The 12,291-nt window shown below is 37.8% G+C and overlaps 1 protein-coding gene across 1 annotated transcript in view; it reads left to right on the top strand.

The window, feature by feature from the left end:
- Positions 1-12,291, top strand: part of LOC132741444 (ranBP2-like and GRIP domain-containing protein 4) — a 43,720-nt gene that overhangs the window by 20,860 nt on the left and 10,569 nt on the right. The window contains exons 17-24 of the mRNA XM_060729601.1: positions 45-167; positions 587-594; positions 2,239-2,434; positions 3,096-3,236; positions 3,636-3,836; positions 5,132-5,308; positions 7,128-7,236; positions 7,661-12,148. Coding sequence (XP_060585584.1) covers positions 45-167; positions 587-594; positions 2,239-2,434; positions 3,096-3,236; positions 3,636-3,836; positions 5,132-5,308; positions 7,128-7,236; positions 7,661-12,148 — 5,443 coding nt within the window. The remainder of the gene's footprint in view (positions 1-44; positions 168-586; positions 595-2,238; positions 2,435-3,095; positions 3,237-3,635; positions 3,837-5,131; positions 5,309-7,127; positions 7,237-7,660; positions 12,149-12,291) is intronic.

Below are 12,291 nucleotides of genomic sequence, written 5' to 3'. Positions count from 1 at the left end.
TTAGGCACACAAAATTAAATTGAAATGTTTTCTGTCATTTACAGGCACGTGAAATAGAATCCCATGATGCGGAGGGAATAGTAACACCCAAACTCTCGGGTATGTTAGGGAGGGCAAATTTTTACTGGATGGCGGCTTCAGATATGTTGGATAGAAAAGATAGGCAAGTATAAACCTTATATGAATAGAATTATTTTGTTCTTTCATTCTTTACAGATTTAAATATGTGTCCCCTGTTCTAAGCATATGATCATTATTGTTATTCAGGAGAAGGTAGCATAAAGGGGTAGTCATGCATTCGAAGTTACTTTCTAAAACTTAGTCAGTTGTGACCATTTGTGTTGAAAGGTAGTTTTGAGAACATTCTTTAATTGTACATGTATTATCAAACTAATTTTGATTTGCTAGTATTTTCTTAGAAAGACATTCTTGTTCAGTTCGAAAAACATATTCGTTTGTATTTTTACCTGCTTTGTCATAGAATGTCTCTCCTCAGATGTCTGTTTATGCCTGAAATTTTGCATCGAGGGGCACCTGAGGTCTTCCTCCACCATTAAAGTTGGAAAGTCTCCATATCATGATACAGGTTGATATGTATTTACATTTTATTATTTTTAGCTCACCTGTCACAAAGTGACAGGGTGAGCTTTTGTGATCGCTTTTCGTCCGGCGTCCGTCCGTCCGTAAACTTCTCCTTTAAATGACATCTCCTCATAAACCACTAAGCCAATTTCATCCAAACTTCACAGGAATGTTCCTTTGGTGGTCACCTTTAAAAATTGTTCAAAGAATTTAATTCCATGCAAAACTCTGGTTGCCATGGCAACCGAAAGAAAAAACTTTAAATATCTTCTTTTAAAAAACCATAAGAGCTAGAGCTTATATATTTGGCATGAAACATATATTTGGCATGAAACATCTTCTAGTGAGTGTCTACCAAGTTTGTTCAAATGAAAGCCCTGGGGTCAAAATTGGCCCCGCCCCTGAGGGTCATTGATTTTCCCTATATGCATATAGTAAAAACTTAAAAAATCTTCTTTTAAAGAACCCAAAGAGCTAGAGCTAAGATATTTAGCATGAAACATGTTCTAATGGGTGTCTACCAAGTTTGTTCAAATAAAAGCCCTGGGGTGAAAATTGGCCCCGCCCCGGGGGTCATTGATTTTCCCTATATGCATATAGTAAAAACTTAAAAATCTTCTTTTAAAGAACTCAAAGAGCTAGAGCTTAGATATTTGGCATGAAACATCTTCTAATGGGTGTCTACCAAGTTTGTTCAAATAAAAGCCCTGTGGTGAAAATTGGCCCCGCCCCGGGGGTCATTGATTTTCCCTATATGCATATAGTAAAAACTTAAAAAATCTTCTTTTAAAGAACTCAAAGAGCTAGAGCTTAGATATTTGGCATGAAACATCTTCTAGTGTGTGTCTACCAAGTTTGTTCAAATAAAAGCCCTGGGGTCAAAATTGGCCCCGCCCCGGGGGGTCATTGATTTTCCCTATATGCATATAGTAAAAACTTAAAAAATCTTCTTTTAAAGAACCCAAAGAGCTAGAGCTAAGATATTTAGCATGAAACATGTTCTAATGGGTGTCTACCAAGTTTGTTCAAATAAAAGCCCTGGGGTCAAAATTGGCCCCGCCCCGGGGGGTCATTGATTTTCCATATATGCATATAGTTAAAACTTAAAAAATCTTCTTTTAAAGAACTCAAAGAGCTATGGCTAAGATATTGAGCATCAAACATGTTCTAAAAGGTGTCTACCAAGTTTGTTCAAATACAAGCCCAGGGGTCAAAATTGGCCCCGCCCCGGGGGTCATTGATTTTCTTTATATGTGTTTAGCAAAAACTTTAAATCTTCTTTGAAAAAACCAAAATAGCTAGAGTTTAGATATTAAGCATGAAACATCTTCTAGTAAGTGTCTACAAAGTTTGTTCAAATAAAAGCCATGGGGTCAAAACTGGCCCAGCCCCAGGGGTGTCATTGTTTTTAACTATATGTGTATAGAAATTTTTTTTTAAAAATCTTTATTTAAAAAGCCCAATGAGCTAGAGCTTAAATGTTTAGCATGAAACATCTTCTTATGTGTGTCTACCAAGTTTGTGCAAATAAAAGCCCTTGGGTTAAATTGGCTCTGCAACGTTGGGGGGGGGGGTTGGGGGGGCCTATATACAGGTGAGCGACCTCAGGGCCATCATGGCCCTCTTGTTATCTTAATTTTCTTACTACTTTGATAGGAATATTAGTATCAGAAAGCCCAAAGAGTTGTTTTTCCCTGGAGATGATATCATTGACCCTGCAGTAGTGAAGGACATTAGAGAACAGGTGAAATTTGCCGTGGCAACCATCGCTATGAAGGAGGGCAACTATAAGGAGGCATTAAGTGCCTTTGAGAGTCTGTATAAAGCTGAGGCATCATACAGGATAGGCTTGGTAAGCGCTTTTTTATAAGTCTTATAATTGAAAATTGAAAAGAACACCTGTTAGTTTTAAGTCGGGTTCTCTCATGGAAAGAGTTTGCTTGGGATTCTACCATAGAAAGAAGAATTAAATTGAAATTTCCTCATGGAAAGAGTTTTCATGGAATTTCCTGGAGTGAGAAGTTGACTTGGGATTCCCTCAAAAGAGCAGTTTATTTAGGATTCATGTAATATTTGATAAAAATGCACTCAAAATCAGTGTGAAATAAGGGTTCCAGAGTTAAAATATCAAGAAAGATAAGATCAGCTTAAGAAATTGAGGGCATGATTATTGGTTGTTTGCTTGTTGTTTATTTTATACAAATTTTTATTTAGTTTGATTGTGTTGGAGGCTATAAGCTTATTGAAACATTCTGGAATTTGTTCCCGGAACCAACCAGTACAAAGCATCAAGTGTAAAGTTTCTTGCTCAAGGATACAATGGCTTGGGCCTGACAGGGTTTGAACCCACAAGCCAGCAATCCTTAGATTACAAGTCTGATGTGTTTACCACTGGTCCACACTGCCATTGTTTGATGTCTTTGTACACCATAGACATAATTGACAAGCAAAAAAGATAAATTGATAGGTAGTGCATGTCTCTGACTTACTCAGAATTTAACTTCTCTCCGCAGATTTATCGTACGTTAGCAGAAGATCAGGATTCAAATCAGAACTCGTCCGGTAACAATCAAAGTCAGCAGATGATAATGTTGTCCAAGTCCAAGACGGCTCTCTATCAGGCTCTTGATAGACTAGAGACGGAACAAAATGAGGTGAGTGCCTGTTACCATATATACTAGTTGTCTGAATTATATTTCTGTTGTTGAAATAATTTCTTAGGTACATCTCCACGGGCTCTGACGACTGTTATTTTTGAGCCATTACCTAATAGCACATACTTTCATAAAGCAAACCCTAGCAGCTTTCCATTAAACTTTCAGACCATCAACATATAGTGGTCATTGCAAAAAATATGTAAAATTAGGTATGGACATCATATGTATGTTTTGTCTTGAAAATGCCCGGAATCAGGAGTATCGTCTTTCTTCGTGTTTCAGTTGTTCCTCTCATCAAATCTTTTGTAAGAGATTTATATAGCATTTTGATATCATTTTGAGAAAGAAAAAATGTTTAAAAATTATTAAAAAACCACAAAATGTTTACATTATCAGGAGCTAAAGGATGCTGTAAGGAGAGATTTAGATGACGTGGTATGTAAAGTGATCTCGCTAGAGTCTGGAGGCAGTATGGTAGACAGTATTTTGTCTACCAGTCAGCAGTATGATACAGCCGAGTCTGGGACAGACACTGATGATGAAGAACCAGTCAAACATCCGAGTCCTAGAACCCCTGTACTACCTCTACCCTCACATGTATGTATTTTAGATAACTGTTGGTTTATAGTGAGTAATTTTTTTGCGGCACATTAAACAAGATAATGTTCAAATCTGTTTCTTTAGGTCAATTTTCCCAATTTTTACAAAAGGCCTTCATGTTAAAGTGGTTCAGGTTACGGACTTGAAATGACTTCTTATTATCAAGTTCTGATGTCACTAGGAGATTCGCATTATTTTGTGTTATGTAGCTATCCAGCTAGCTGGTGTAAGTTTGGTGGCTCTACTTTATTGTCCTCTTCTGCCTGAATAATGCATATAAAGGGTCAACTAAGAATTTTCTTAATCAAGTCTTTATGGCTTAATACTAAAAATCATTTTAGCACGTGTTTTACTAAACATCTAGATACTTATTGTTCCCTTCCTAGTGTTTAACTGAAAGGGAACTACAGCTTTGTTGTGCATCTATCTGTCTGTTTATCAGTCTGTAAAGAATGATGTTGTAACATTGATACAAGTTAATTTGATGTAACTTGGAAGGTGAGGGACATTCATGGCCAAGTGGTTAAGGACTTCAAACCACTTGCCCACTCACTGCTGTAGGTTTAAATCCCACTAGGGACTTTAAATTCTTTCATGTCAAGAATCTGTCCAGCTAGCTGAAGGAACGTCAGTGGTTCTACTTGGGTACCCACTTATGCCCTAAATAATGCACTGAGGGGTACCTGAGGTCTTCCTCCACCAATAAAGCTGGAAAGTCACTTTATGACCTCTACTGTGTTGGTGAGACATAATACGTAACGGGAGGTGGGGGGGAAGTATATGAAGAAATATGTTTTTAACACCAACGAAAGCTAATTTGATGTAACGACTTGGAATACAAGTGAATATATGACAATATCTTAATTATTTAATTAAATTTGTATTGTTGTGATCATCAAAATTTCTGTATTTATAGTAATCTCGTAAAAATGTAATATCATTCTCTCATGTGAAGCATTCAATGCCTCTGGCTTGTTTGCCAAGGATAAGTGTATAAGTGGCTCGTGATGCAACTGCTTTTGTTATATATTAGGAGAAAGATAAACTTTTTCTGATGCAAATAAGAATGAAAATGGACTTCTAATGAATTGAAATACAGTAAAAACTTGATAATAAGCTGTGCCTTATTAAAAAAAAAAATTTGTAACATATTTTCCAAGACACGTTATATTCTATTTCCTATAGACATATTAAAATCACAAAAAAAGATATTTAAGTTCATAAGACTGTAATAGAAGTTTTGAATAAACAGGTACAAATTTTATATGAAATTTATTTGTTTCCCTTTTTAGTCTCGTGACCGAACGAATATCAGCCCTACAAAGATTGAAGTGCAGTTGAAGGCGTTAGATATGGTAAACTCGGCTCTGTCGTCCAGATTGGCTGCACTAGAGGAGACGGTGAAAACAAACACAAACAATATTTTCACTCAGTTACATCAGCTCAGGGAAGAAAACAAGAGCTTGAGAGTAAGTTTACTGTGATTTGAAACGTGTTTTGGTTACGCCGACACATCAAAAATATGTTTTATTACGCCCACACATTAAATATAAGTTTTGTTACACCCACACATCAAAAATGTGTTGTTACGCCCACACATCAAAAATATGTTTTATTACATCCACACATCAAAAATATGTTTTCACCAACACATCAAAAAGATGTTTTGTTACACCCACACATCAAAAATATGTTTTATTACGCCCACACATCAAAAATATGTTTTGTTACAACCACACATCAAAAATATGTTTTGTTACACCCACACATCAAAAATATGTATTGTTACACCCACACATTAAAAATATGTTTTGTTACACCCACACATCAAAAATATGTATTGTTACACCCACACATCAAAAATATGTTTTATTACATCCACACATCAAAAATATGCATTGTTTACACCCACACATCAAAAATATGTTTTGTTACAACCACACATCAAAAATATGTTTTCACCAACACATCAAAAATATGTTTTATTACATCCACACATCAAAAAAATGTATTGTTACATCCACACATCAAAAATATGTTTTGTTACACCCACACATCAAAAATATGTATTGTTACATCCACACATCAAAAATATGTATTGTTACACCCACACATCAAAAATATGTATTGTTACACCCACACATCAAAAATATGTTTTGTTACAACCACACATCAAAAATATGTATTGTTACATCCACACATCAAAAATATGTATTGTTACACCCACACATCAAAAATATGTATTGTTACATCCACACATCAAAAATATGTTTTGTTACAACCACACATTAAATATAAGTTTTGTTACATCCACACATCAAAAATATGTTTTGTTACAACCACACATCAAAAATATGTTTTCACCAACACATCAAAAATTTGTTTTGTTACAACCACATATCAAAAATATGTATTGTTACACCCACACATCAAAAATATGTTTTATTACATCCACACATCAAAAATATGTTTTGTTACACCCACACATCAAAAATATGTTTTGTTACATCCACACATCAAAAATATGTTTTGTTACACCCACACATCAAAAATATGTTTTATTACATCCACACATCAAAAATATGTTTTCACCAACACATCAAAAATATGTTTTGTTACAACCACACATCAAAAATATGTATTGTTACATCCACACATCAAAAATATGTTTTAGTACATCCACACATCAAAAATATGTTTTCACCAACACATCAAAAAGATGTTTTGTATGCCCACGCATGGATGGCTAGATTTAATTGTATGTTGTTTTTGTCTCATCAAGTATATCTGTCTATCTCTAAGTGGACTTGGGATCCTCGACCATCAAACATAAGTAAGGGCTATCTTCTTGGACTTAACAAACCTTTGATCAAAAGCTTTAGTTTGACATGTAAATGGTCTTTGATCTCTATCATAAAAATTGTCAAAAGTCAGAAAAATTCCACATATTTGTGTTATTAATTGAAAAATTTGAGATGGAGGTATGATGTATTAATATCTGGAAGTCTGACAATTATTTAAAGTCTTTGTATGAAGTTACTATACTGACCTCTCCTGATTAAGCATGTAATACATGTTATGTATTACATGTACAGTTTTTCTCTCCAACTTTGGTCCATTTTCTTGAAATTTTAATTGAAATGTTGTTTACCATGATATTGTTTTATGATATGCTTCTGTTACTAATTCGTTTAATGAAAAAAATTCTTCACTTCATAATTGCTGATTGTATATTTTTTTAAAATGTAAAAATGTTTTGGTAAGTAAACAAAATTTATATTTTCACAGGATCAGTTACAGATTTTTTCTCTACAAGGGTTGTCTTGCATGTCAATGATCCGTCCACCAGGCACACCACAACAACAACCACGTATGAATCCAGTCAACATGTCATTTGGTAAGAAAACATTCCATAAATATGGTAGATGAGAGTTAGCTCAGTTAGGCTTTCAACCCATGGATTATTGGTTCGAGCCAGGATATGTGGCCGAGTGGTTAAAGTCGTTGACTACAAACCACTTGCCCCTCTCCACTGTGGGTAAAAATCCCGACATTGCTTTCATTCATATGAGGAAGTTATCCAGCTAGCTTATTGAACATCAGTGGTTCTACTCAGGTACCCATCCATGCCTGAATAAGTGCACTGAGGGAACCAAAGGTCTGCCCTGTAAGCTATTTTGATTAGTAAAACCAGAAAATAAACAAAGAAAAACATGTTTACTAAAAAAAAAATGCAAATTTATAATGGAATTTGATTTTAGTTAAATTTATCAAAAACGTATAATTATTGTTGAATTTTTTTAATTATTATTATTTTCTAGGAGGGGCATCAGTGTATGACTTTCCAGGCCAGAATGGACTGCCCCCTCACATGGCACAATATGGATACTCCGCAGCAAGTCCACGTCCAGGCTCAGCATATGGTCAGCCAACGTACGATGATGGATTTAGCCATGTTGACGGAGAATTCTACGATCCTGACAATGAAAGTGAATTCTTCAATGCAGATCAGAATCTTATTCAGGAATGGCCATTCGGACATAAAGCTGGTGTGGAAGGTAAATCAACTATTACTTATTCACCTCAGCAACAGCAGCAACAACAACAACAGCAACAGGTTCGAGCTTTGAATCCTACAAGTGCCGGAATGTTTGTTAATGCTCTGAGAGGTCAGTCTATACAATATGGTACGGGATACCCTGCACTTGTTCCCCAGCAGCAACCTTCACAATTACCCGGACCTGGCTACTTCGCACAAAACAGCCCGCAAGTTCAGCCATCAACCCTTCCTATGCAGCCTGGTATGATGCAGGGGCAATTTGGAATGGCAGTGAAACCTGGAACAGTACCTGCAGTGTCACCAGCCATGCAACCAGCCATTTCTCCAGCTATGCAACCCAAACCAACTCCAGCACAGATGACACCTAATAAACCTGCCACCACAATGATGCCTCCTAATGCAGTAATTCCTAGCCAAACATCAGAAGCAAAGCCTTTACTTATCCCAGGATCTGTTGGAATCCCAGCTGCCACAACAAGTGTTACTGGAAGTGTTAAGCCTGGAGGTACCCCCATTGCTGCAGCACAGGGTCAAGTTCAGCCTGGTTCTGCATCTTCAATTTTGAGCAACCTTGCTGCTAAACACCAAGAGGGAACCAGTCCAGCTCCAACAGCTACAACTCCACAGAAAACTGTATTCAAAGGGTTTTCCTTCACATCTACTCCAAAAATAACTGAACCAAAGACAGATGATAAGGTTAAAGATCAGAATACTCCAACAACAAGTGCTTCCTCGGGTCCAAAGCCGTTTATGGGATTTTCACTGACACCATCAAAGCCAACAGTTGCACCTGCTAAAACAACAGCAAGTGATGCCACCCAGTCCACAGCAGGAAGTCAGGGTTCTTCAGCACCTTTCACGTTTGGACAGAATAACTCTCCATCATTTGGAAGCTTGGCAGCTCAAAGTGCAACAATTCCTGCTTTCCAAGGCTCCGGTGATCAGAAAGGATTTGCAGGTGCTGGTATGCCAGTGTTTGGCAAAACTCCACCTAGACGCCACAACATTTCAACAGGGTCAGATGACCATATTGAAGAATATGAGCCAAATGTAGACTTTAAACCAGTAATTCAGTTACCAGATCTAGTTGAAACAAAGACAGGTGAAGAAGAGGAAGAAAAAATGTTCTGTGAGCGTGCAAAATTATTCCGGTTTGACCCGGATGCAAAACAGTGGAAAGAGCGAGGAGTAGGTGACATTAAGATTTTACGACATCGTGAAACAAAGAATGTCAGAATTTTGATGAGACGTGAACAGGTATTGAAGTTATGTGCCAATCATAAATTGACAGCAAATATGAAACTTGCTCCAATGACTTCATCTGATAGAGCTTGGGTTTGGAATGCAACAGATTTTGCTGAAGGTGAGATGAAACTTGAGAAATTTGCTGTGAAGTTTAAATCTGTGGATATTGCTGACAAGTTTAAAAAAGTATATGAGAAATGCCAAGCTGAATTGCCTGAAGCTCAAAATGAAGATTCAACTAATGCACCATCTGGTAAAACAGGAACCAAGGAGGAAAAATCCGGAGAGGGTAAAGGTGATTTGGCTGCCATGTTTAAGCCAAAAGCTGGTTCTTGGACTTGCGATGGCTGCTATGTTAACAATGGTGGAGAGATACTGAAATGTCCATGCTGTGGAACACTTAAGCCAGGTGTAAAGCCAGAAGATGTAAAGACAGAATCTTCTAGTTTTGGTGGATTTAAAGGATTTGGTAGTGGAGGGGCAGGAGTGAGTGTACAACCTGGAGGTGGATTCAAGTTTGGAAGTCAAGCAGCTGATTCAAGCAGCAAAGCTTCTGCTGAATCTGGATTTAAGTTTGGATCAGGAGCACAGCCAGAAAATAGCAAACCAGCATCTAGTTCTGGATTTCAGTTTGGTAGTCAATCTATTGGTGGAGGTAGCAAACCCAGTACAGAATCTGAATTTAAGTTTGGTTCTCAACCATCTTCTACAAGTAGTACAGTAAAGACTGCAGCTTCTAGTGTTAAAGAAGAGCAGCAATCTGATAAGCCAAAGTCCACAGAGGGTAAAGGTGATCTGGCTGCCATGTTTAAGCCAAAAGCTGGTTCTTGGACTTGCGATGGCTGCTATGTTAACAATGGTGGAGAGATACTGAAATGTCCATGCTGTGGAACACTTAAGCCAGGTGTAAAGCCAGAGGATGTAAAGACAGAATCTTCTAGTTTTGGTGGATTTAAAGGATTTGGTAGTGGAGGGGCAGGAGTGAGTGTACAACCTGGAGGTGGATTCAAGTTTGGAAGTCAAGCAGCTGATTCAAGCAGCAAAGCTACTGCTGAATCTGGGTTTAAGTTTGGATCAGGAGCACAGCCAGAAGACAGTAAACCAGAAACTGAATCTGGGTTTAAGTTTGGAACCCCAACCACAGCCAGTACAGAGAGCAAACCATCATCAGGCTTCTCTTTTGGCACACCCTCAGCAGGATCCACACAACAGAAAGGTATTTTTGGAACAAATTCAGTAGTTACAACAAGCTCAGCATCTACAGGTGGATTTACATTTGGTACTGGTTCCACTAGTCAGTCAACAACAAGCAGTGTCTTTGGAACTCCAACTTCCACCAGCAGTCTATTTGGAACCCCAACTTCTGGAACATCAGCTAACACAAGTAGTATTTTTGGAACCCCATCTTCCACAAGTGGCATCTTTGGGATACCATCAACCACAAGTAGCAGTATATTTGGTGGGGCAGCAAGCTCTTCTGCTGCCGCAAGCACAATTTTTGGCAAACAAGATTCTTCAGCAGTTAGTAGCACCATATTTGGCAGTAAACAATCTACAAGTGCTGGTAAAAGTTTTGTATTTGGAGAAGCAACTTCAGAGACACCAGATTCCACAACTCCTGATGTACAGGCAAACACAACAGGAGGTACAGATCAGCCGAGAGGTGCTGGAGAAAGTCTTCTTGCAAAGTTTTTAGCCAGCCCTGATAGTTGGACATGTAATGGTTGCTATGTTAACAATGAAGGTCTAGTTGAGAAATGTCCATGCTGTGGTACAGCTCGTCCGGAGAATAAAGCTCCTAGTTTTACTGGTTCCTCATTGGCTACTTCTCTAACTGGGGGAAAGGCAGGTACCAAAGAAACAGATGTCAAATCTGTAGTTAGTGAAGGCCCAACTGGTTTTATGTTTGGAACAGCTGCTGGAAAGAAACCAGAAGAAATAAAGTCCTCAGCAACAGATGAAGGATTTAAGTTCACCTTTGCACCAACTGCAGAAGAAAATAAACCTCAGCCAACTGCTTCCCTCGGTTCTGGCTTTAACTTCTCTATGAGTATGACACCTCTGAAAAAAAGTCCTCTTAAAGCTCCGCCAAATGTTGCTGGAGTAAAATCACCGAAATCTCCAGAAATTTCCGAAGAAGGTTTTTATGTAAACAAAGAAGGTGATGATTCACATATCCACTTTGAACCGGTTATAGAGCTGCCTGATCATGTTGATGTGAAAACTGGAGAGGAAGATGAAGAAATCATATTCTCCCATCGATCCAAATTGTTCCGTTTCACTAACAGTGAATGGAAGGAGAGGGGAATTGGAGATATTAAAGTTTTATACCAATCTGAAAATAACAAAGCCCGTATTGTCATGAGAAGAGAACAAATTCTGAAGTTATGTTGTAATCATTACATTTACCCCGATCTGAAATTAACTCCAATGCCAAATAGCAAAGGTTGTGCCCTGGTATGGTCTGCTATGGACTTTGCTGAGGGTGAACCTAAACCGGAGCAATTTTCTATCAAATTTAAAACTGAAGATATTGCGAAGAAGTTCGAAAATGCTGTGACTGAAGCTAAAGGTAGAATTAGTGGTACTAGGCCAAAAGTGAAACAAGACACTAAATCACTGCCTGTTGTAGAAACTATTGGTGCGGTTAGCGGGGTGCAGGAAACTGAAACTTCTGGTGGCGACTCTGAAGATGATGTTATAATCACAGGTGTCGAGGAAGCAACTGAAGAAGAAATAAAGAAGGCTCGAGAATTAATGTTACCAGACCATTTCTTTCTGTATACAAGGAGACCACCATGTCCTGGCTGCCGTGGATGCAACGATGAGTTTCCAAATTATGAAGCGGCAAGAGGAGATGCTAGTCAGAGTTATTCTCGTGGTCAGGTGCATGAACAGGAAGAAAATTATGATGATGACGACGATGATGATGATTACGAAGATGATGACGACGACGAGGATGATGACGATGATTATGATGATGATGAAGATGGAGACACAAATGGTATGTTGTTGAATTTTACAAGAATGAAAAACTTCATGTTGTTTACAATTAAAACAATTCTTTTAATCCAATGGAAGAGTTAATAATACATTTGTGGAAAACTTTCAAATTTGTTACTCCTGTGACAGCATAGGAAGAAATAA

This window comes from Ruditapes philippinarum, unplaced genomic scaffold (assembly GCF_026571515.1).
Source record: "Ruditapes philippinarum isolate M1 unplaced genomic scaffold, ASM2657151v2 ctg3171_1_1_1_1, whole genome shotgun sequence".
Taxonomy (NCBI): domain Eukaryota; kingdom Metazoa; phylum Mollusca; class Bivalvia; order Venerida; family Veneridae; genus Ruditapes; species Ruditapes philippinarum.
This window is presented reverse-complemented; position numbering and strand designations above follow the sequence as displayed.